Source organism: Meleagris gallopavo, chromosome 26, assembly GCF_905368555.1.
Source record: "Meleagris gallopavo chromosome 26, MGAL_WU_HG_1.1, whole genome shotgun sequence".
NCBI classification, from domain to species: domain Eukaryota; kingdom Metazoa; phylum Chordata; class Aves; order Galliformes; family Phasianidae; genus Meleagris; species Meleagris gallopavo.
The window spans coordinates 6,357,971-6,383,450 of record NC_139429.1 but is presented as its reverse complement, the minus strand read 5'-3'; the positions used below and the strand labels follow the sequence as shown (position 1 = coordinate 6,383,450).

The window sequence follows — 25,480 nt, the reverse complement described above, 5'->3', positions numbered from 1 at the left end:
TGCTGTATGAGACCCCCGGGGAAGTTCCCCTTGGGGGACAAGGAACAAGCAGAGGGGAGTCTTTAAGGATGCCTCTTTCTGAGACACAGAGCCCCCAACCCCCAAAAAAAGAAAAAAAGTAGAGGAGGCAGGAAAGGCACTGGGGGAAAAGTCCCGGGGTGTAATGGGGAAAAAAAGGAAACTACAGGCGGGGGAAGGGGGGTTGGGTAAAACCCCCAAAGGGTTTAAATACGAGAGTTGGATGTCCTGGTGGGAGCAGGAAAAAAGGCTCTGGGGAGAAATGGGGGTCCCCATCTCTGGATGTTCAAGCCCGGGGCGGAGGGGCCTGGGACATGACCTGGGGGGGCACCATCCCAGCGGGGTTGGAACTGCATGGGTTTAGGCCCCTTTCCCAAACCCCCCCTTCGTTATTCATGATTTCATTCTTAAAAAAAAAAAAAAAAAAAAAAAAAAAAAAAAAAAGCTCCTCTTTAAAAAACCCCCCTCACATTGGTACTCCCCTTTTAAAGGAGAGCCAAAAGAGGGGTGTTCGGACAAAAACATTTCAAAAACTTGTAAAAAAGAAGAAGAAATACAGCCTTAAATCCCGGGGAAACACACAGCAAACCCCACAGAATGGTGGGTTTGGAAAGGGGCCCCTCAAAGATCATACCCAACCTCTGTAAAGCACCCCCCAAAAGGCCCCCCCGGGGGGGTGTCCGGATGGGTCTTAAAACATCTCCATTGAAGGAATGAGTGAAACCCCTCTTGGGCCCCCTGCCCCAGCATTTGTCCTTTTACAAAAAGTTCTTCTCTGCATCGTATGGATTCCCCCGTTTCCTTTTGGGCCCCACGCCTTGTTTATTGTGGTTGCCCCAAAAAAAGAGGATGCCCCGACTCCTCTCACACTTCGACATTTATCCCGAGGAGATCCCCCCCCCGCCCTTTTTTCCGGGGAAACGCCCCCCTTCCCAGTTTCCCCCCCAGGGGAGATGCTCCGGCCTTATCACCCCCGGGGGCCCCCCCTGGCTTCCCAGCAGTTCCCCCTTTTTTGTGCACAGAGGGGCCCCCAAAAAGGCCCCATAGCTGTGGCCTCCCAGGGCACAGCAAAAGGGGGATCCCTCCCTCAACCTGCCCCGCTCTTTGAATCACCCTAGGATCCCATTGGCCTTTTGACCCCGGACACATGCGGTCATGGCCAACCCCTTGTCCCCAGGGCCCCCCCCGGCCTTTCCAACAGCCCAGCCCGAAAACACTTTCATGCAGTCCTTATTCCCGGCAAGTTACATTGCCTTGTTTTTTTTATAGGTTAAAATTAACCCCTTCCAGAAGAAACGGCTTAATAATCTTCATCAAAAAAACTTGCCCCATGACAAAAAATGTTTTCACGTGTCTTTAATTAAAAAAGTCTTTGGATTTTAGAAAAAAGTTTGGGGTTTTTTTTAAATCAAAAATTAATTTTAATGAGAGTCAAGGATGCTACATGCCCCAAACAATAAACGTTTTCATAAATATGAATCCCAAGGCGGTGAATTTGAGCGGTTTGGCCCAATTGCAAACGAACAGATGCCCCAGGAAGGCGGGTACCCCTTTAAGAAAAGGCTTTGGAAATGTTCTAATTTTTAAAAAAAAACCCTTTTAAAACCCCAAAATTGAATAAACATTCTAGCTGCCCTAAAAAAAATTTTAGAGCTTGGGTTTTTTAACCAAAATTTCCCAAAAAGAAGTGTTACTTCAGCCCCCAAAAAATTTTGAGTAAACCCAAATTAAAAAAGAAAATTACATTCCCTTTTTATGGTGAAAAAGGGAAATCAACCCCATTTATTGGGCTTAGTCTTTACAATGTAAGAATTAAAAAAAAAAAAAAAACACACAACAAAACCTTTTTATTTCACAAAAGGCCCCGAAAAAATGTTTCATCACACTAAGTAGATTTATTAAAAAGTCTTTGTTTTAAACGTTGCCCAGCGAGATCCCTGGGGACACGTCATTGTAAGAGCATTTATTTTAAAATAATGAAGCATTCTGCAAGTTGTGCTGGAATATAATCCCTTGTAAAAAAGGCAAAAAAGGCCCCCCCGTTTTAACGGGGTTGGGTCAATTTTGAAGGGTTTTTTAAATAACATGACTTTTCTCCTGCACAAAACACCAAGGGGATTTTGAACCTTCACAAACTCCATCTTTTTAAAATTTTGGGAAAATGACGGGGGGGAGTTTTAAGGGCCTTAAAGAGCTTTTTTAACTTCACCCCTGTGCAAAAATTTCGTCTGTATGAAAGCCCAGCAAGAGACATGAGGGGGGGCCAGCAAACAAAAAGGGGGAACCTCAGGTCCACAGAGCCCCTCTCTAACTCTGTGGTTTTTGGCACCAGGCGTTGCAGTGATTTCAGTCCCCAAGAAAAAAAATGCCCAAAAGTAGCATTTTTTTTCACCCTTTTTAAAATGTTTTTTCTTTCAACCTGGGGAACTAAACAGTTTCAGAAAAATGCCATTGGGGCATTAAAGGGAAAACCCTTTAGAGATAAGCAAAAAAATCTAAGGGACTTTCCCTTAAAAAGGTGCGATTTTCATTTAAAAATTTTTCCACCCCTTTTTTTTGAAACTCAAAATTCCCCCTGCAAACCGCAACCCGGGGATTTTTTTAAACCAGGGTTATCCGGTGTGACTATTGGCTTAAGGAAAATTTCCCCTGACTTCAGTTTCCCCCGCATTGGAGGTCATTTTACTTTGGGGGCCCGGGTTCAAGAAAAATTTTTGGGAGGTCCGGTGGGTTTAAAGAAAAACAAATGATTCACGCATGAGGGGGAGTAACATGGTCCGGTAACCCCCCCAAAAGCTGCTGCTTATGGAAAATTTTTCAAGTGGGGTAGATGAAGGTATTTCAAAAAGGTGCTTTCCGTCTGTAAGGTTTTCCCCCTATTTTTTGCCCTTTGCTTTATCAGTAGCCTTCGAGCTTTGAAAGTGGCCAAAAAAAAAGACAAAGAAGGAGATAATCTAAAATTTTAACTAGTTTTTAAAATAAAAAATTTTTAAAATTATAAATCGTTTCCCCCTTCCCGCAAGCGAGGAGCCTGGTGAAAACATTTAACCCGCTGAAAGGAAAATCGGAAGATGTGAATTAAGGGGAAAAACCAAGGTTGGGGCCCAAGCTTCCCCAGCTTGCAAAAAGGGGGAAAGGAAAAGAGGAATCAAGTCGGAGAAGTGCTTAATCCCCCCAGAATCGAGGGATGGTAACCCCCCGCCCGGAACGCTGAAGAGCCCCAAAAAGCGATTTTTTTGAAATCATTGAACCTTTTCCCCCCGAGCCACTGGTTTGCAGACCCCCCTCTTGAGCAAACAAATTAAAATTTTTATAGGAAGCACTTAATTTGCTTCTATTTCAGGCATGTAAAAGGGGCATGTGGAGAAAAACATCTTATTTCCGTAAACCCCCAAATGGCAAACTTTCCCCAAAAAACCTTTTAGTTCCCCCAAAAAAAATCAACGTTTCTTGTAAATAAGGCAGGTTCCCCTCTTAAAACAGAGCTTTAAGTGATACCCTGTCACGAGAAAGAATGAAGGTAGGGTAAATTCTTGCAGATGAGAAGACCCAACTCTAATCACATCAGTTGTTAAGTCTTAGCTTTTCCCCAAGTTTAACCCCGAGTCCCCCCGAAATTCCCCTGGCTACATGGAAAGGAAAAGATGTTTAATTGGGGGGTAGGAAAGAAAAGGAAGCAAAAAAAACCCCCCCAAAAACTGCTATCTTCGCTTTAACCCCCTTCAGATAAACCCCTTCCCTTTCTTGCTTTTTTAGAAGTAAAATTAAGTTTAAAAATTTTAAGGATGGGCCCCTGACCCCAAAAAAAGTTTTTTTTTATTTTCTGGGAATTTTTGGAATCAGCTCCCCTTAACAAAAAAAAAAAAAAAAAGGCAGATGTTCACTTGGGGGTTTTTTATCCGTACTCAATAGCAGGAAAAAAAGTTTTTTTCACTCCCAAAAAAGGGGTCGGTCAAAAAAAAGGGACAGAACCTCACCCGGGCTTTAGATCTGCTTTTAAGTGCCTCCTGGCCCGTCTGCTCTTTACCCGGGGGCCCCCCAAACACAGGTTCTCCCCTTTCCCTCATCGAAGCAGGCTGGGTGCCCAGAGGTACCCCCTGTGCATTGAAATTTGAGGTATGTTTTTGAGAGTAAGGATGATTCAATAAACTTCCCTGCAAGAAATGCTGGCATCCCTTGTCACAGAAGTAAGTTATTACAAAAATTTTGGGAATGCCCCCTTTAATAAAACCTGTTATTAGTTGTTCTTTTATACTTTTAAAGCCCCACTGCATGAACTGCCCCTTGATGTTATTTTAAGAAATCGTCTCCCCTAAAGGTGAAGAATAATTAAAAGAGAAAAAGCATGAAGGGAATTGGGTGAGTGTCGCTGCTAGAGATGACCAAAACAATTTTTAACCCCCAAGTTTTTACCCCCGCAGTGATATAAAATATTCCACCAGTCATTACCCCGCAGCTGTTTCTAAAAAGTGAAATTTATACCCTGGGAGCCCCCCAACAGGCTTTTATATACGGGAAAAACCCCAAATTTCCAAAGAGTTAGCAGCTTTAGAACTGAGTCTGTTCAATTTTACTTACAAAAAAAACATTTGGGAAAAAACAGAACTCAATCTTCTTTTGGGGGGCAGCTGAACTCCACCCCCCTGAGAGAGGGTGAAAAAAACTACCAAAACCCCAAGCCCAAGATGTTCCTCCCCATTGCATTACATGCCCCAGAAGGGCCCAAAAATGTCACGGTTGGCGAAATGAGAGTACAATTTTTAGTTTTTTATCATAAATTTTAAAGTATGTCTCATTTCATTAAAATTGGAAGGAAAAAAAAATTCTATCATTTTTACATGTGCCCCAATTGCCAGGCATCTTTTCCCCAATGGAAAAAAAGCCACAGTTGACTTTCAAACAGCAAGGACAAAAAAGTCATCAAGGCAACTGCAAGCGAGATGGACAACATGTTGATGTAGATCTTCAAATAAAAAAACCTTGGGGCCCTTTAACCATTTTTCTTAGAAAAATTATCAAAAAGTTGTGAGTACCCCGAAGCACAAAAAACAAAAAGAAAAATTTTTAATGTGATGCGATTAAAAAAGATTAAAGTTTATCAAAAAACCCCAAATTGTACAAAAAAAAGGGACACAGTCTTTGGAACTCCTTTCCTAGGTATTCTTTTTCTCATATTCATTTTATATCTATCCATTTCACCAGTAGAATATGCAAAAAGGAAAGGGGGCCCCAAAACATTTAATTTCAGACATCGAAATGCAGCAAATGCACTTAAAGAAAAACCCCACTAAATTTTTCCCCTTCCCCCCTTTCCAGATAAAATTTCCCCCCCTTTTCCCCCCTCTGATAAGGGTGGAATTGTGGCAAAACCCAAAGGGAAAAGGTTTATTCTGCACCTTTCCCCGGGCTGTTGAATCCCCCCGTTTCCATGGGATGAAGGACAACACCCCCCGGTAAGGGGTTTTTAATTTTAAAAGAAATTTGTACACAGACTTTCAAAAAGAAAACTTCTATGGTTTTGGGTTGCAAAGCATCGAAGTAGTGCGATCCCACAAGCAATCCTGAAAGAATGAGGGGGGGAAAGGAGAAAAAAAAACTGGAGGGCCCCCAAATTCTTCCCTTAGCTGTTCTGCCTCATTCTTTCAGTTTACCTGGCCCCCCTTGCAAAAGCAAAGACCAACCCCCAAAAACCCCTTAGGTTAATGCACTTTCCCCATTTGCAAGTTACAAGTGGGGGCCCCCCCTTTTTTAGGACCCCCTTTACTGATACAAAATGGACGTCTTTTAGAAAAAGATGAAGAATAAATTTGACTATCTAAAATCACAGCTTTTTCATTCCGACGGGTCTTTTAACAAAAAAAAAGGCTTTTCACTTCTGCCCGTACCAATTACAAACCCTTTAAAAAATCCTTGTTCCCCCGAATTTTTGGGGACAGTGGAGGAAAGAGTACAAGTAACTGAAATAATTACTTGATATTACAGAAACAATTGTGCTAACCCATCACCTTAAAATTTTCAGCTGCGCCCGAAAGTTTTTTCCCTTTAAAAAATACTGTAATTTTTAAAAATCTAAAATTTAAAAAAGAGAATTTGCCCCGAGTGGCACAGGAAAAGCTGAAAGGTTCCCCCCTTTAACGGGGTAAACCCCTAGCACCAGGGATAAAAAACACGCTTTCACCCCCAAAAAGGAAAGGGCCCCCCAAGGACCCCCTGGAGACAGAGGGGGTTGGGCCAGGGATGGAGAAAAGGGGAATTTGACATTAGAAAAAACTTCCCCCCCCCGTTTTTTAAAGGGCCTTCCAAATTTTTCCCCCCGTTTTTTTTTAAAAAAAAACCCCCGGGAAATTACTGTTGTTTTAAAAAAAAAAAAAAAAAACCCGGGTACTCGGTTTTATTAATTCTTTTTGGGGGTTTTTCATTAAAAATTCCGAAAAATTTTAAAAAGGGGTTTTTTAAGGGGGGGCCCCCCTGGTTTGGGTTTTTCCCCCCTTTATTTGCAATTTTTTTCGTCTTTCTTTTTTTTAAACCCCCCGGTTTTTTTGTTTTTTTTGGGGGGAAAAAAAGGGGGGCCCCCCCGGGTTTTTTTTTGTTTTTAAAAAAACCGGTTTTGGAAAGTTATTTTTTAAAAGGGGCCCAAATTTTACCCCTTGGAGAAAATCGGGGAAAAAAAGGCACAAAGGGGGAAAAAAGCCTGGGCCAATTCAGGGCAAAAACCTTTTCCCCTTTGGGGGGGTTGCAAAACCCCTTCCCCCTTGACCCGAAACTAAAGTGCAGGAAACAAAAGGCCCAGAGGCGGTCGAAAGGAGCTCCAATTAGGTAGACGCTTTTTTACTGAAAGGGAAGCCTCCCAAAAGGGAAAATAGTAATTTAAAAAAAAAAAAAAGGGGGGAAAAAAAAAAAATTTTTTTTTTTTTGGGGTTTTTGTTTTTTTAAAAAAAAAAAAAAAAAATTGGGAAAAAAAAAATTTTTTAAAAAATTTATTTTTTTTTTTTTTTTTAAAAAATAATTTTTTTTTTTTTTTTTTTTTTTTTTTTTTTTTTTTTTTTTTTTTTTAAAAAATTTTTTTTTTTTTTTTTTTTTTTTTTGGGGATTTTTTTTTTTTTTTTTTTTGTTTAAAATTTTTTTTTTTTTTAAAAAATTTTTTTTTTAAAAAAAATTTTTTTTTTTTTTTTAAAAAAAAAAATTTTAAAAAAAAATTTTTTTTTTTTTTTTATAAATTTTTTTTTTTTTTTTTTTTTTTTTTTTCCCCCTTTTTTTAAAAACCTTTTTTTTTTTTTTTTTTTTTTTTTTTTTTTTTTAAAAATTAAATTTTCCCAAAAAAGCCCCAAAAATTTTTTTTTTTAAAAAATTAAAAAAAAAAAAAATTTAATTTAAATTTTTTTTTCCTTATTTTTTTTAAAAAAAAAAAAAAATTTTTTTTTTTTAAAAAAAAAAGGGGGGGGGTTTATGCCCGAGTTGCCATTTGTCACACTGCCTTTAGACAGAGAAAATATGCTAATACATAAATGAACAATCAGGAATCACTGTAAGAGTAAACAGAGGAATGCTCTGTTTCACCCAGGAACCTTTTCAGAATGTGTACTTGAAACAGTAGCCAGGGGAACCAAAACAGCTCAGACTTGTTGAAAAGACCCACATTGAGAACCGTGCCCTTTTCTGTGAACTACCAGCAAACAGTGACGGCCATATAAACTGTAACTGTTTTTGCCACATCAGTGACTTCCCATCAGCAGCCCAAGGCAAAACCCCAGGCTGTGGATTTACACAGCTCTGATGCTGATCTTCAGTGAAAACTATGTCTCCTGTATCTGGGAACCATCAGGAAAAGGCTCTGATGAAATTAACCCCAACTGGAAAAGTGAAATATTTTCTGGGATTTCCACAGGCTGTAGCTGTGAATAAAACACAAACCATAGAAGCATCCCCTAGTTACAGGTTTCGTGACAGAGAAGTTTCTCATTCTGGTTTTGAGGCAAAGAGCCCTTCAAGCTGTTACTCAACCTAACAACTCAGAATCAAAGCTTTGTATCCATGTCTGTGCCCCGCAGTACACGGTGCCTTCCGGGTTTAGATTCTGAGAGGCTGCATTAGAAGACACTGGTACCATCACAAGATTTACTATCACAGTGTTATGCCTGCTTCTAAGGAACACACTGCAGCCTGGAATACACACATTACCAGCTGCCTATCCCAATTTCAGATAAAATGGGTTAACTGCTTCTCTCATAAAGCAATACATTCTCTTAAGACCAAGTATCAGATCTGCTACACAAGAACAAAAATTGAATTCAATCCATTTAGAAATGTATATAGTTAGAATTTCTTCTGCATGACCACTTTTCAAACAATAGACCTGAAATCAGCTAAGCAAAACTCCAAAAGACCTTGTAAACCAATCAATCTTTGTCTATAGCAGGATATCATAGAATCACAAGGTTGGAAAGGACCCACAAGATCACTTAGTCCAACCAGTGATCAGCTCCAAATCCAAGAGAAACTACGGATTTAACTGCCAGTGCACCCCAGACAATTCCAACATTTGAGTGTATGACTCTGAAACACACAGTTCTACAAAGCACGCTCCTACTTTAATGCTCTTTAATCCAAGTAACCGAGGCATTTTCTGCACAATCCATCCTGTAGACTATCAACACCCTTGCTAAGTCATTTCTACATCTCCAAGTTGGGAAGATGTATTGTCCTAAAAGAAAGAGTACAACTAATAACACAAGAGTCAGTTTGAACGCAGACACACAAACACAAGGACTGAGTCTCATCACACATTTCAGTTTGACTGAGATCTGCTACTAAAGAGTCACCTAATACAACAACTTGAGTAAGCTAAAGGACGCTAACACAGTATGTGGGCTCCTTGCAGAGCACCAACCCATTTCCGTTTGGATGCTCAACACTTCTGGTATCTCAGGAATTTTAAGAAGGAAATTACAGAAAGTCCTCTCACACAACTCTGTTGGGCAGAAGAAAATTACACCCCTTAGATGCATTTACATTATTTACTTGAAAGAGGACCACTGCAAACTGAAAATAACGAACAACTCGATCATTAATCTATATCACAAAGGATAACATGATTCTTCATCAAGCTGTAACTGCAAGTCCTGCTACCGTGAGCCAACTCATTCTACAGTATGTTCAGACCTTGGATTCAGCGTACTGCAGCTCAGCTTACTGCCTTCAGAGCGAAGGTTTGTTTCTCTGGCAATGAGTTAATAGCAGCGTGGGAGTTACAGGTTGCCTTGTTGTACTGGGAATCAGGAGAGCTGTCAAATATCTTCTTCCTGGCTGTAAACTGACCTGTTATCCTCACCTGCTACACCTTTGGTAAATTTCAAACTATTTATTTCAAGATCTGTGGCACAAAACAGCTAGCAGCACTGAAGCACCCACAGTACTCACCCAGAGCTTGCCATCTATCCTAGCATGCTTCTCAATGATGAGAAGAAAGGTGTTCCCTGCTTCTTCAATGGAGAGTTAATTTTGACATTCAGCAGTCCGTCAGAACGCAGATACATACAATCCCTTGATGTAAGAAAGTAAAACGTTAGAAAGGTGACTTCATAAGCCAACACAATTTTATCTACTGCAGTTGTTTCCCAGAACAGACGTTACATATACACTGTGCTATTGGTAACAGTCTTTGAGGGAACTGCAGGTAATTTTTTTTCTGATTTGTCACAAAGCTTGCTCCAATACAAGTAAGCTTCCTGGCATTTTGTGATCTTTCACAACATGCCTAAGTAGATCTGTACAGATAGTCAGACACCCAAATCTCTTACTATCTCTACAGATCACAGCCCAAGCGATATTCACACAGCAAAAGCACCTAGGAGCGCATCTTAAGCATCTTAATCTGGGCCAATACACCAAGGGCTGTACAGACACAGCACTAGATTCCCAACAACTCACAGGCACAGCTTGCGAGGCTTCAGAACTGACAGGGTCATGTAACTAAAAAAAAAAAAAGCCAAAAACTTGTTAGATGCCTACTTTAGAAGCTGCCTTAAATGCCACGGACCATGGCTGTCCTAACCACACAGCACGCTGGGCCTCAATGAGAAAGATGTGGCAGAACGTAATGCTATCCTAACATTAAACATATCACTGCATTCATTTCACTAGAACAATTTAGACACCACCCCAGCTAAGTGTTTAGCACAGTACTCTCACGTGGTTAAGAGTGTATAGCTTTGTACTTTACCACTCCAATAGATAAACTCAATTTTGCTGCATAAACAGAAGGGCTATCTCAGAACTGCAGCAATGATCTTGCGAGAAACTGGAGAACATTAGTTTGGACAAGCTACTTCTTGTAATGCGTGGCACAGCAAGATAAAAGACAGGCTGAAAGGTGGACAATGCTTCTTCAGTTCAGGAATTCTTCCCATGCCATGTTCTTCTTCATTGTATCTACAGTGTACTTAAAGCCATTCAGGATGATTCTGCAGCCTCTGAAGTAATTACTAAGATCAACACAAGAACATCTGTTTGTATGCTGCCAGTTCTACAGGCTGCCTGCAAGACTGTGCCCCATGCTGCGTTCTCCCAGACACTGTCCAAAATATTTTAATCTTCCAATGAGCCAGAGGAGATGCATTAGAATAAGGACTGTTACACTACCTACATAAAAGCTTTTTAATATTACAAGGGCACTCAAAGAAAAGGATAAAATTCACCCCCTGTTCCAAAGGCAGCAGGTAGCTAGCACTCAGTACTGCTGCAGCTTTCTGGAATCCCTCTTACCTTCAGTGATACTCCAGGGAGCTACAAAAACAACAACGAAACTCCATCAGCCAACTGCAGCACCCACTGGACGGCTGGTATTCTGAACTCCTCTTCAGAATGCGCTCTGTATCCTCTGCAACTTTTCCAGGATCTAGGATCTCTGCACATCCCCCATCACTGCCTGCTATCCTCAGGGCTGGTACTGGAGTGCTTTTGCCCTCATCGTGCTTGCAGCTGTACTAAAGGAAGGGTTTTTTCCCCCAGAGGCAAGGACAGCTATCATCTTCCTGCCATCAAGGAGCAGCTGCAGGACACAGACAGTGACATCCATGCCACGGCCCTACCAATACTCAGCACCCTGCTGCAGCTCCAGGATGGGGTTAAGCTCAGCCTCATGGCTCTGGAGCTGGCCAGCAACTTCCCAGCACTCTTTAATGATGTAGGGATGGTAGGGAGCCCAGCATGTCCATGCCTACTGCCCTGTGACAGCACACCAGGGGACTTTGTGGCCGGTCACCAGTTCCAGGCGCTGCGTGCCCCTGGGCAGACTTTCTGCAGGGCAGAGCTTGTGCACTTTGGAGCATTTCTGGAGCCATCTTCAAGAGCTGCCTGCAGCCTGTCAGCCCACAGATTCTGCCCCCATTCATTGGCGGTGCTGGCCCTGCTTGACATGGACATGGAGCTGCTGACACTGATGTCCTTCCTTCCTCCTCCACAGGAGACCAGCACTGCGCAGTAGCTCTCCATCGACCTCTTTCTTGAAACACTGAACTTTGTGGAGGACCAAGAAAAGAAGACAACGGACAAGGAGGTGTGCAGGAACCTGGCCCTGTTGTATCTGCACCTGCGTGATGAGAAAGGTGGGAGTCACATTCATTTTGGGGAGGGCAATGCTGCTCCCTTGGTGCCCCCCAAACACTAAGAGAATTGCAGCCCATGGCAGCGTCAGCCCCTGCAGCTACATCCCCCTGCAGAGGCACTCCAGGGGATGCAGGTTCTGCAGGCTCTGCTGCTGCTTGGGCTGCAGTGCCATCTCAGCCGTTTGGCAGGCCTCCCAGAAAGCCTTTCTTAGTGCCGCACGGTTCCTGTGCTGGAGGCAGCTGGAGCACCTGGTGCAGACAGCATAGCTCTGGCAGATCGGCGAGTGCATGGTATGCACGTTCCCACACCCCAGGACAGGGTCAGGACTACCCTGCACTGACCCCACTCTCTTCTCTCTCCAGACGGCGAAGAGGAGGAGGAAGAGTGCAGCACAGGACTACCTGGGCCAGAGCCTGCTCTACCTACAGAGCCCACAGGAGCCCCTGCAGTGAGAGGCTGTGAGGTTCATCGGTGAGCCACGAGACTGAGGTTCCCTGGCCTTCAACGCTGCACCCAGGGAGCAGGTGGGGTCGCTGATGGGGCCACGCGTTCCCAGGGCTCTTAGGGCAGCACATGAGGGATCAGCAGCAGGCTGAGAGAGCCCATCTACCAGGGTGAGCCAGGCAGCGGGATGTCAGGACAGCTGGCAGGAAGACAGGCCTGTCCCCTGCTCCCACCTGCCAGAAGGGAGAGCTGGCACCCTGCAGGTACACTGCTGTCATCTTGCGTCTGTTCCTCTGTTACCTGAGGCTTTCAGGGAGTGCAGCAAGACCCCAGGCCATCTGTCTCTTCACTGGCCTTTCAGACACTGAAGATCCTAAAGGAAACGAGGCCACATCCAGCACGAGGATACTTTGGGCAGCTCTTCTCCAGGCTCCGCAGCACGTGGAGGAGCAGACAGCTGAGCGTCCTGGAAAGATCCCAGCATCTCCTCCAGCGGGCATCTCCTGCCCGCTGCTCAGCTCTGCTCCTTGGGAACATCCCTTCACCACTGCTGCACCGCTCCTCACCCCGCGGTGCCATCTCCTTCAGCACCAGTGCCTGTCTTCTCTCTGTGAGAAATAGAAAAACAACCTAGGAGATCAGCACTGCCCTGAGAGGAACGGGACGCACAGCACCCCCTGACACTGCCACATGCTTTCAGCCCACTGCCAGCTGCAAGCACCAGCTGCTCTGCTGGGCTGCAAAACAGCATCATTGATACAGCCGGTGAATTTTTCAACACACGATCCCACATGGAAACCAGATTTTCATAAAAGAACTTTTTACTTTTATTAAGTTTATTAAGTGGTGGTGATTTTCATTAAAGAAATTAAAAAACAAATGAAGTAATTGAAAGCTCAGGTCTAGATGTGTTTTCTCCAGAAGGAGAGTAAATCACCTCCTTCCTTTGTGCATTCCAAGAAAGGGAGGAAAGACAGAAAAAATACAAAGAAAAAGATAATTTCAGCTAGAGAAGTGGTTTAAAACTCAAGTGGCACTCAATAATCACTTTTCTTTCTTTCATGTGTCGAATGGACCAACACACATGTTTTCATCAGTTCACCCCTCCTTCTGAAGCAGTGGGTTCCTATACCCTAAAACAAAACAATTGTTTTTTTATCCTCTCTGTATTTGGCAAAAAGTAAACCGAACATTGTGGCTTTCCAATGCACCACCTTCTTCCTCTTGCCAAGTACAAAGGCTCATGCCCTCTCTAATTGCTATTCACTGCTTTTGAAAAATGCACAAGAAAATGCTCCTGTTGAATTCTTAGATTCCTTGTTTCCAGGATTCACGCTCAAACAACAAATGTGTTCTCAGCCTTACTGTAACTAAGGAGCACTGTCTGCTTTCACAGTGTAGCTAAGTATAGGAGATACTGCTATACACTTGTAACAGCTTGCTCATTATTCATGCTTGATGAGATCCAAACAACTCAAGCTAATAATCTGCTTGCCTTTAACAATCCAGAGCTGGGCAGTCCTATGAAGACTGCTGGACAGACAGGGAAAATAAGGCAACGGGAGAAACACTTGACTGTCCTAGAGCAAGACTAGCAGAAGGAGGAATATAACTTAGTTTCTGTATTGAACTGTGTATGGGGCTGCTGAATCACGGCATGAACCTCTGATTGATCACCTGAGGCGAGCAGTGAGTCAGCCACGGGAGCACAGGTGAAGGCAAATCACCTGTGCTGCAGGAAGGGGTGGAGCCTGGCTGCACCTCTCCTAGAGCCATTGAAGAGCTGACTGCCAGTGGGGAAGGGTCTCATCTGGAGATCTGCTCCACTGGAGTCTATTTTGCGAGCCCAGGATAGGGTGAGTGTTTTTCTTTTCCTACTCCAATATAATAATTACATCGGCCAAACTCCTGGATATACTATACCATCTGTATATTCATTGATTGTACACTGCTATACCATAACATTATTCATTAATTGTACAAACTGCAAACCGTACTCTCTGCAATGCAGCCACACAGCTTCCCAAGCAAGGGAAAAGATTTCAGTCCTGTATCCTACAGTAATACCTGAAGTAGGCTTCTTTCTTACAGATTTCACCCTCTGAGTTGGTCTAGATCTGACCAAAAGTCAAAGCACAGAATAATACAACCCACGGTTCATAGAATCACAAGGTTAGAAACAACCTATAAGATCATCTAGTCCAAACGTCTTCTCATTACCACTGCTATCACAAGCTACTAAACCATATCTCGCAGACAGCGACCCACCACTGCCCTGCACTGCCCTGAGCACTCTGGGCCAGGCCTAGCTCAATACCGCTTCACACCCTTCTGTTCTGCACAGCTGGGTCTCCCTCTGGTGGAAGCCCTTTGGCCCACCCCCAGCACCAGCAGACGTGATGAGGATGCCCTCATGTATGCAGAGGAAGGAAGACATGGGAATGGACCAGAGTATAGAAGTAAATGAAAAACCCTCTCTAGTTACACAAGCAAAACAATCTTGACACAAAAAAAGGCTCCGCCTGGAAGAGAAAGGCAGCTTTAGATACATGGCATAAAGGAAACCCGGATAGCTGTGCAAGCACCGTGAGCAGGTAGGTCCAAGGAAACACAGACAGTTCTGCCAGCACCACGCCACGTGGCAGGGGGAATGAGGAGGTCACCGAACCTGCACGGGCAGAACTGGTCTGCTCATGGCTCAGCTTTCATTGTAATTTATTTCATTAAAGAGAGCTTAGAGTACTGAGGAAAAGTCAGCATAACTCCACCTTCTCAGGCTGAGCAGGAAGCACAAAGCACCTCTAAGAACGGCCGCCTGCAATTTCTGTGGAACAAAGAATACTCCTCTGGAGCATTTGAACAGGCGGTGAGCAGCAAACAACAACACAAGACTCCAGCAGGCTTCACACTGCTGCTTTGGGTTTCTGTTAAAAATAAATAAATAATTAAATAAAGCACTTCCTGCTATTAATTAGGGCGACAGTATCCATCAAAGCTTTCAGTAGGACAGATCCTTGGGAGCAAGCGTTACAACAGGGCAAACAGAAGTGTTTAAAATATGTATGATTTATTTATAGAAATTTACACAGGTTGAGTATTCTTCCTCGAAATTTGGACAAAATCTTATGCATTTCAGCAGTTCTTTCTAATATCCACATCAGGAACTGGGGAAGTTAAAAGCTCCCAGGAAAAAACAAAAGTAGCCCTGGCATGAGGGGCCCTGGAGCACTGAACAAGTGGCGCATTAGGGGCATTAGCACCAATAAGGATTACAAGGTTGTAAAGAAATATGGCAGTATCTTTTAAAACAACTTCAAATCTTTCCTTTTGATATTATTTTTTTTCCCAAACAAATCTCTATGTTTGACAAGTCAGTATGTCAGAGAAGTGGATCTTTACCTGAGGAAAGTCAGAGGCAGGAAAACAAGAGACCCTGGCAGAAGGAGCCCTTGGGGATGTTTCATACACTGCTGGGAAAGAAAAACAGAAGTATAAATGAAAGAAAGACAAGGGCATGAACAGCTTTATCATCTCCCTGAACATTCTCCTGTAGAAGAGTGGGAAGATAAGGACGCATTTCAAGCAACAGGCAAAGCACTGAACACACAGGGGTTCACGGTATCACCATCCATACTCTGAAGAAGGCTCCGAAATCCAAACTCTGTTCAGCTCTGGTCTGCAACCAGACACAAACTTCCAACATGCACCTGGGGAGTCATTTAACTCTTCTGTCCCAGTTATGGCATCTAGCAGACATTCTGTTTTCACCCTAATAATGCAAGTTACTGACATTTAAAGGGAAAATCCTCATCACAGGAAATTTCTGAAGCTAAAAGCATTCCTCCTCCTCTCAATTCGCCAAGGGGGTACAAAGTCAGGATTGAGAAACAGACATTCTGGAAGCAGTCAAATGAGATTGCACCTGCAGGTGAGATTTCTCCAAAGAAACAAGAGCACTGGGTGTGGGAATCAAATGTTGTTTCTGCATTAGAATTGGATAATATATATATTTTTATTTCATGATCTCCACTGTTATAGTTCTTTCTGGGAGTCTTTCTGCTTAACTTGGGGAAGATCTCTGATAGTTTACGTCACTTATCATCTAGATAACCCTTCCCAGGGACGCACGCTCTGTATATAGGTGTATATAGGTGTATATAGGTGTATTTTGTCATACACACTGCAAGAATATCCTGCACCAGATCAAACCACAGAACAAGTCATGGCAAGCCCGAGGAAGCGCCTGAAGAGACATCGGAAGGCCTGGCATCATCCCCCACCCCGGTGATCCTTATTTAACGAAGACTTGGAAGCAAATCACCATATCAATACGACAAGAAGAGCGCTGAGACATCTTGGAAACGACAGGATGGCGACTGACTGACACCAGATAACAAAACAAATTAACAAGTAAATAACAAATGTAAATCCTCTGATAAGATTGTGAACCTGGAGTACCCAGCCAGTGGGGAAACAGGGGAGAGGGGAGAGGCAAGGGGGAGAAAACAGGGTATAAAGGCTGTCATGTTGTGTCCATAGGTGCGCTCCTGCTTGCGGGACGCCCGCCACTGCAATCGCGAATAAAATCTGCTTTTATCAGAGATACCGTCCTGACAAAATTATTTGGATATTTCCAACACCCATAATACCTGTCTACAATTGGTTTACCTGACGAATCTGAGTTATACGGCCCCTCCTCTCTGGCCTCAGCCTCCAACTAACCCCAATTAGTCTTTCCAGTGCTTCTTATTTTGTGATTCCGATTGGCATCAACTAACTCACCACTTCAGTTGTAGCATCAAGGCACCTAACAGAGAAATAATGAGAGTCCCTCGGCACAAAGGCAGACACTAACTGGAGCAAACACAGTGGCAAAGACAGAAGAATGAAGTCCAGGAAAGCTACAGCTTTCATGCCAACATAGTTGATGAGAGAAGCTCACTTGTCAGCACCTAACAAGGATTTGAGGCATGAAAAATGGAAATGAAAAACCCTCAGAAAAAGACCCAGCTGTGCTTACAGAACAGAAGTGGTCTAATTTGCTAAAGAAGTGTAGTGTTCCATAGCAACTAAGATAATTTCCTTCCACTACTTTAATTGTTAGCATTTCCATTTGTAAGTACAGCATGCAGATACTAAAATTAGTCTCCCTTGACTAGAATGTGTTTGCAGAAGCTCAGATCATCAGTAGCACAGGCATTCTTTTTCCCGCAAGAGGTGAAAGGATTATTCTAAAACATCCCTTTTGCATGTAAGTGGAGGAAATAATTGAAAGAAGAGCTGATTATACAAGACTCCTAATTAACCCATGTTTCACCAGCCCATCTGTTATCAGCCAGCTTGATCAATTCATTATAACAAACTGCCTCATTACTTTTAGCACAAATTATGAGATGCATGAAGATTTAATATAAAACAGAAAATCTTCCTTGCTCACAGAAAAGTTCCTACTTGTCAAGCAAATCTATTAGCTGCACAGGCTGTCCAGTAGCTCATTCATTACATTTTCTGGTAGAAGAAAGGACTGCAGTGCTCTTCAGTTTCTCCTGTCCTTCTCGCTCAACCAGTGGAAGCCCAGACTGTCGGAGATAAGCAAGGCATTGCAGCACACTCCTTGCCCACAAGGCAGAATTCGTCACGGAACACCTCACACTCAGAAGGTCAAGGTAGGCATCCAGTACTGAGGTTTTGCTAAAATGACACTGCCCAAGAGCACAATCTCTGCAAAGAACATCAAGCAGTGGTAAACTGGAAGCTGCAGCAAGCTTCCAGGCTCCAGCCTGCCCTCAGTTATTGTTGAGTTAGTTCACACACGCAAAAAAACACCAAGATCAAGAGCAAAAAAAAAAAAAACAAACCAAAACAACACAAAGCCAGAATATTCTCAGAGCTACCTTAATAAACATAAACAAAATACTTGGATAAATGTTACAATAGTACTGCAGACGAAAGTAACCACCTCATTCATTATTTAATGATTTGTCGAGGTCATGTATTTAAATGCGTTTTTTAATCACCAAGTCTTTCATTAGCATCTGTATAAGGCCAAAACAAACATGCAGTGGTGCTTTTCAAAAAGTTTAAGAGCCATAGAAAAATAAATAGAAGGCTGAGAAAACAAGCAGACAGTAAAAACAGAATTTTGAATGCATCTTTATGACCAACTTTAAGTTACACAAAGATGAGATTCAGCACAGTAAACAGCTTAAGAGCTACACCACAGAATACACAGAAAAGAAGATAATTACAGTAAGCATCACTTATCTTTGTTGTGGGAGATACTTTCATATAACTTACATTGGCATGGCATCTCTTACCTCCTGGGCTGTTTGCAGTGTCCCTCACCCAGGTGGCTGGGCAGGAAGGAAGCTGAGACCTCTTTGGCTCCTTGCTGCTCACTCCCATCAGAAAAGTCCGCACACTCCTTGGGAAGCACAAGGCCACCCTGGGAAAAAAAAAAAGAACGCAGGAACAGATCATGCAGGTGGCTGCCACCTAGCAGAAGGCCAGGTCCTTCTGCCTGTTACCTGCTCCTCTTATCAGCAGTCTGCAACAGGACTCAGGGAAGGATCAGGATCAACTGTCAGGAGGACAACCGGGGCCACGTCTCAGAGCTGATTCAGCTCTCCAGCCTGGCAAGGGAGCAGAGCCACAGGGCTGCCATGAGCTGCAGGACTGCCCTGCTGCTGTCCCTTGCGTTGTGAAGCTGGCGGCTGGCAAAGTCCAACCTCTGCCCCAGAACCCCAGGGAAAAAGAGAGATGGGCTCTGGGCTCAAGATGGCTTGGGATACTGGTCCAGAAAAAGAACAGAGCTCAAGAGCATTGCTCAGCATCCTCAGAAGACCACTACTCACTGTCAAGGTGCTGTGAAATCCAGTGCATGAGGCAGCACCAAGACTGTGAGGTCACAGCGAGTCCCTCTGGGGACATCCAGAGCTGGCACGTGTACAGTCCAGGGAGGGTGGGAAGGGATGAATGTCATCTGTAACAGTCAGAGTTGAAGGAGGTAGAACGGAGAGGCAGGAGGTGTCATGACAAAGGGACTAGCACGATGGAAAGGATACAGCAGTTAAGACAAAAGCAGAAGTGGAGAGGAGCTGAAGAGGAATAGAGAGAAACCAAGTGTGGCAGAAGTAAAGGAGATGGGAAGAGAGGAAAGAGGCAAGCAAGAAAAGCACAAGAGAAGTGAGGACAGAAGAGCAGAGAATGAAAAGAGCAGTAAAGAAGAGCAGATAGTGCTATAAACAGAAGAGCAGTGAAAGAGAGCAGATGAAGAAAGAGGAGAAAGTACAATGAAAAAAGAAGAGCAGAAGAGGAGTGGAGATGATGAAGAGGTGTGAGGATACAGGGAAGAAAGATCAGAAAAGGAGCGTGGTCAGAAGAAAGACGAGTGAAGATACAGAAAAGAAAGAAGAAAAGCAGTGCAGATGCAGAAGAAAAAGGACTGAGGATATAGGAAAGAAAAAACAGAATTGAAGTGGAGATGCCAGAGAGGACAGAGGGACGAAAGAACAGCAGAAGAGGAGGCCTGATGCAAATGAAAGAGTGCGGATAAATAGAAGAAAGAAGAGCCAAAGTGGAAAGAATACACAGAAGGAAGACGTGCGAGGATACAGGGAAGAATTAAGAACTGGAGTACCTACGCAGAAGAGGAGTCAGGACAGATAAAGAGAATAGCAGCAGAAAAGTGCAGATGCAGCAGTAAGAAGAAAGAGGAAGCAGGGAGGAAAGAAAAGCAGAGAAATGCAGAAGGAGAAGAAAGAGGAGAGAGAGTGCACATGGAAGAAAGAAGAGCAGAAGAGGAGTGGAGATGCAGGGGAGAGAGCAGTGAGGAGATGGAATAAAAAGATCAGAAGAGGTGGGCAGATGCAGAAGAAAAAGGAAAGAGGATAGGATGAAGAAACAGCAGATGCAGAATAAAGTGGAGTGATGTTACAGGGAAAGAAAGGACAGCACAAAAGTGGTGCAGGTGCAAAAAAAAGAGGATGAGTGGAAAGGAAAAAAAGAACAGTGGAAGAAGAGTGCAGAGGCACTGAAGGGAAGGAAAAGGAAACGGAAAGGCAAAGGCAAAGGAAAGGACAGGACAGCACCACAGGACTCTGGTGTCACCGGATCCGGCTGTAGGCAGGCTTGGAGGGGTGACGAAGGACAGTGTGAGGCTTACCACGGTAACAGCACGGTGACTGCACGGGGCCGCCTGTGCCTGCCCCCATGTGATGGTCAGAGCACAGGGAATGGTGTCACCCAAGAGATGGTGATACACAAGTGATCGTGACACCAGATGACGGTAACAAGAGTGACAGCCAGTGACTGGGGACACAGTGCCACAGCTGTTCCACACTGAGATCACACGCAGTCACCTGTGTCACGGGTAACACAAGCGAGAACGTGACACCCAATGAGGTAGTCCGACAAATCCCCAATGGAGACCTCTAGAGGACTCCAGTGACCCCTGGTGACAACAGAAACACCCAATGGTGGTGACACCAGAAGACAACAGGTCCCTCGGAACCCACCCAAGGACACCCCCGGACCCTACAAGATCCTTCAGGGACATCCTCAGTCCCTTCTGAATCCCTCTGAGGATGTCCTGGATCAACCTGGGGACCCCCTGGGCCCCACAGGATCTTTCTGAGACATCTCCAGACCCTGATGACTGGGTGACTCCAGGACCACTCAGACCCTCATGAGGACTCCCTGGACTGTACCAGACTCTACTGGGACATCTTCAGATCAGCCCAGAGACTTCTCAGTGCTCCTGGACCCATAGTGGGAGCTTACAGATCTTTCCAGGGGCCCACGGGATCAACCTGGGGACTCCCTGGATGCCCCAAAACCTCTCTGGGACATCTCCAGACTCTTCTGGATGAGTCCAGAACCCCCTGGATGCCCCCAAACTTATCTAGGATGTCTCCTGCAGATCCTTCTGCGTGATTCCAATGGGGGATAAGGGGGGTTCTGTGGGGGGGTGGGAGGGGGAGAAATGGGCTAGTGAGGATTCTGTGGGGTGGAAAGGGGGTCTGGGAATGGAGGGAGGGGTGGAAGGGGGAAACTGGAGAGTTGTGTGGAGCTTCTGTGGGATGTAAAGCGGGTCTGGGGGGAGAAAGTGGGGGTTGTGGGGGCTAAAGAGAAGGACAAGGCTGACCACGTGAGTGGAAAGGGGGTTTGGGGGTGGTGGGAGGAGTGGGAAGGGAGAACTGGGAGTTCTGGGGGGGGCTTCTATGGGACATAAAGGGGGTCCAGTTGGGGGAAATTGGGGTTCAAAATAGGGGAACGGACTCCAGAGGGCAGGGAGGAGGGCATGGGGGTACAAGGGGACTCTAGGGGTCAGAAAATAGGGTCAGGAGCGGGGGGAGTAAAGGGGACCCTGGGGGGCAAATTGAGGGGACTGGGGGATGGTAGGAGACTCTATGGATCAGAATGGGGGAATTGGAGTGGGGGTACTTGAGGGGACAGGGAATTCTGGGGGTCAGATAGAAGGGACGGGGGGGGGACGAATCTAGGGGAGAAAATGAGAAGACTTGAGGGGGGGCACGAAAGGGGACACAAGGGATCAGAGTGGGAGACAGACAGACAGACAATGAACCCTGGGGGTCAGAATGGGGAACAGGGACATACAGTGACGGAGGAACTGAGGGGAGGGGTGGAAGAGGACTCCAGCGATGAGAATGGGGGAAGTGGAGGAGGGGAACGGGGAGAGAGGGTAAGCCCAGGGGTCAGACTGAGGAACTCGGGGGGTTGTGGGCGACCCGTGGCGGTGAAATACCAGGCGGAATGGGGGAGGGGCGGAGGGCACAGGGCACCTCCCGCCGCCGAGCAGAGGCCCTGAGCACCACAGTGGCCCCACGGGGCCAACGCGGGGCGGCCCCGGCCCCGGTGCCCCCCCGCCTCCGAACACCCACTCGTAGAAGCTGAGGTGGCGCTCGGAGCCCCGGGGCCGCGCTGCGGAGCCCCGCTCCACTTCCGCATCCGGGCCTCCTCCCCGGGTCGCAGCGTGATGACGTCACTCAGAGGGGACGGCGCGTCGCTAGAGCAACGAGGCGCTGTCGCTATGGAGACGCCGCCACGCATGCGCTCGCCGTCGCCGCGGGGACGGCTTCCCGCGCCGCAATGAGGGAGGGCGCGCTGTCGGCATGGCAACACAGCCAGCACGCACAGCCTGAAGCCCGAGTGGGGCTCGAGAGGCAGCGGGGGGTGGGAATGGAGAGCCCTCAGGGATCTCCTGGGGACTGGGGGGAGGGCAGAGCTCTAGGGATGGCGGCTGTGAGTGGGGCTGTGAGGTGGGAGATCCACAGCAAAATGCCATGAAACAGTGGGATGTGGGCAGAACATGGAGATATGGGAAAAGGGAGACGGGGGTCTGGACAACACCGTGAGAGCCAGACAGGGAAGGAGGGAGGAAAGGAAGGAGGGAGGGAGGAAGGGAAGGAGGGAGGAAGGAAGGGAGAGAAGGAGGGAGGGAGAGGGAAGAGGGAGAAGGGAAATGGAAAAAGGGGGAAAAAAGGGGGGGAGAGGGAGAGGGAGGGAGTGGGGGAGGGGGACGGGAAGGGGGAGGTTGATGGGGGGGGGAGGGGGGAGAGGAAGGGGAGGTGAAGGGGGGGGGGAGGGGAAGAAGGGAAGGGAAAGGGTCCAAAACTTGGCCTGGGTGGTATTGCAACATAGAAAGGCTTCTGCTATGTTGTTAGGTCCACAAGGAGGAGTTCGTGCAGCAGTAAATGATATTGTTGTGTTCATGTAGATCAGAGGGGTAGAAGTGAAGCAGATGTAGATAAGATATGGCACCAAACTGAAATACTGCACAACACAAGATGATGTGAGCTGAAACCAACGTGACTTCCTGGCTTCCCAAATTGCAGCGGCTAAAGAAGTTATCTGTGGGAATGGTGTGTGTAATTGCTGTGCGTATGCATCCTTCCTTGTAGCGTGATTGGACGTTGGAGATGTATCTCTAAGTATGAAAGGTCAAAGGTGGTGAGGATTAGAACGTGAACATCGTAATCCTCAAAGGAGAAGGAGGGATTGATGTGGGGTGCTCTGTTCAGCAGTAGGGATTAGGACATCAGTTTAAGATCCAACATATGAGTTTAGCAAAAGGAATCCACGAGTGATACTTCTGAAACTTTCATTTCAGCTTTAGTGGGAGGGCAGCCTCATTCCTCCTCAATAACTTTGCATGGGGACACAAAGGAATACTTCTACCTTCTGCCTCAATGATTGTGCCTCACAAGAAGCACCAGAGTCCCAGTAGAATACTTTTATCTCTTGCTTCAAAACGTGCAAGGACATTTTCCTTGGGTCCCATATACACTGCTAGGAAAAAGTGGCTCAATATGGCTTTATCGGCCACTCTGCTCGACAGCCAGTAATGTCTGAGTGCAAAAACACAGCGCGCTGATGTTAAACTCTGCAAATTGCCACAGCGCTGCATTCCTACCAGGGCTGCTGTCTGTGTGCGCAGGGATAGGATTAGGAAAGCCAAGGCATAGGTGGAGCTGAACTTGGTGAGGGATGTGAAAAATAACAAGAAGGGGTTCTAGAGGTACACAGGCAGGAGACAGGCCAAGGAGAGCGTTCCCCCTCTGATGAGTGAGGACGGAGAACTGGCTTCCTCAGACATGGAAAAAGCTGAGCTGAGATGCTCAATAAGTGCCTTGCCTCGGACTTCACTGGTGATCAGGCTCTTCCCCATGCCTGCCAGGACCCCAAAGAGAAGAGAGTGGAACTGAAGAAGGCTTCTCTGAGAGCTGCTGCTGCACATGCAGAGGTGAGCCTCCTTGGTGAACACAGACACGGCTCTTATTGTTCTCAGCGCCTCCTTCAGTCAGACGTGAAAGAGATTGCAAGGTCCTGAGGAAAGTGGTGTCCTGTTTCTATGCTCACTTTGTGTCTTTCCAGTCCTCTGCAGTGAACAACCTTCTGACCTTTCTTCCCTGTCCTCACTCCTCCTACCTCTTCTTCTGCTGTTCTTTCTTCACTGTCCTCTCTCCTCTTTCATCTGCTCTCCTCTTTGACTGTTCTCTTCATAGCACGATCTGCTCTTCTTTACTGCTCTTTTCGTTCTCTACTCTTCTCTACTCACTTCTCTTCTGCTCTTCTCATTTGCCACTTTCCTCTCTTACCATCTCTTGTACTTCTGCCAGACTTTCTTTCTCGCTTTTCCTCTTCAGCTTCTCTCCACTTCTGCTTTTGTCTCTTCTGTATCCGCTAATACCTCTTTTGCTTTTCTCCTTGTCTGCTTGTTTTTCTTACCTCCATCCTTTTTCTTCTTCTCTGCTCTTCTTTCTTTCTTGTCTGTTCTCCTTCTGCTCTTATCCTTCTCAGTGTCTCTTACCTTTATTCCCTCCGCTCCTGCTCATCTCTTTTGCTGTCTTGTCTGTATCCTATTGTGCTTTTCATCTTCTGCGCTTCTTCCTTACCCGTATCCTTAAATTTATCCTCTCCTCTGCTCTTTTTCTCTTCTTCTCAATGTTCAACATCTGCATCACAACTCTGTCTGAATTAGTTTTGGGGTGGAAAAAGGTACCAAGGTACATAGATTTGTACAAAAGAACCTCTTACACTGTGCCTGAAATGTGATCCAAAGGAGCCCTCAGGAACCAAGACCACAAAGGAGCTGCTTTTGAGTGAAGAATTTTCCAGAGCTCCTTCCAGGCATTGCTTGGAGGAGCTGAGGTTTTTATCCTTGTATCTCTGCAGAAAAGCAGGGCGGAGGGAACGTTTATGGTGAGATGCTCAGGTGAAATTGCCCTCCTTGCACAAACAGCCTGTTTGTGTCCATGTGATGCACAGTGAAGAGAAGCCTGCTGTTCTGTGAGTAAGCCTGCCAAAAGGGAGAAATGATTCTGGCCTTTTTGGCAAGTCTCTGAGGAGAGGTCTTCAGACAGGCTGGTTGTTTTGCAGGGGAAATGCCATTTCAGTTGTTTGTTGCCACGATTGGTTGGTTCTTGTATGAAAAATATTCATTATCTAGACAAGCAGTGCTCTAGTACCAGGGAAGGGAAAAACCTCATGTACATCCAGTCTTCTCCACGAGCCTTAGGTTGTCTTTCCACAGAGTCTCTAAATGCCTATGGAAATCACGGAGGCCAGAGGAGGGGGGAGTAGGAGGGAAGGGGAAGAGATTAGGAGCAATTTGTGTGCATCCTGTGCCCACAGAGCAGGTATCACCTACTAAGAGCTAGGAGCCCTTCATGGCGTCCTGGACTTGCTTTCTTTCCTTGTTTGAGCATGATGGTTTTGTAGGTGCTTTGTGCATTTTAAGTAACTGAACTCTGCTGAGACAACAGGTGTCCTAAAGAGAGCCCCGCTGCACCCTTTTTGTTCGGGCTGTTTTATTCCCTCCTGAGATTAAAAGGGACTTGAAAAACCCAGAAGTACAACTTGATACTGTTCCAGCCTGTCAAGTGGGGATCAT

At 45.5% G+C, this 25,480-nt stretch overlaps 1 protein-coding gene and 1 long non-coding RNA gene across 15 annotated transcripts in view; one reads left to right on the top strand and one right to left on the bottom strand.

The window, feature by feature from the left end:
- Nucleotides 1–7,473: 7,473 nt before the first annotated feature.
- Nucleotides 7,474–22,024, bottom strand: LOC104914376 (uncharacterized). 2 transcript variants are annotated; one of them, XR_014879696.1, is made up of 6 exons: nucleotides 21,969–22,024; nucleotides 18,384–18,511; nucleotides 15,466–15,536; nucleotides 14,835–14,990; nucleotides 12,367–12,674; nucleotides 7,474–12,228 (listed from the first exon to the last, which is right to left on the bottom strand). It is a non-coding gene; the product is annotated as an uncharacterized LOC104914376 (long non-coding RNA). The 2 variants fall into 2 exon arrangements; XR_014879695.1 differs by having other exon boundaries at nucleotides 7,474–11,605.
- Nucleotides 22,025–22,114: 90 nt separating this feature from the next.
- The window catches only part of LOC104914378 (von Willebrand factor A domain-containing protein 5A-like), a 38,723-nt gene continuing 35,357 nt past the window's right edge, over nucleotides 22,115–25,480 (top strand). For 5 of the 13 annotated variants that reach the window (XM_085209517.1, XM_085209516.1, XM_085209509.1 and 2 more), the window contains exon 1: nucleotides 22,645–23,830. In XM_085209517.1, coding sequence (XP_085065643.1) covers nucleotides 23,823–23,830 — 8 coding nt within the window. In that variant the 5' untranslated portion in view covers nucleotides 22,645–23,822. Of the gene's footprint in view, nucleotides 22,347–22,644; nucleotides 23,831–25,480 lie in introns of those variants that run through there. The other 8 variants (XM_085209518.1, XM_085209511.1, XR_014879784.1 and 5 more) reach the window with 6 other exon arrangements.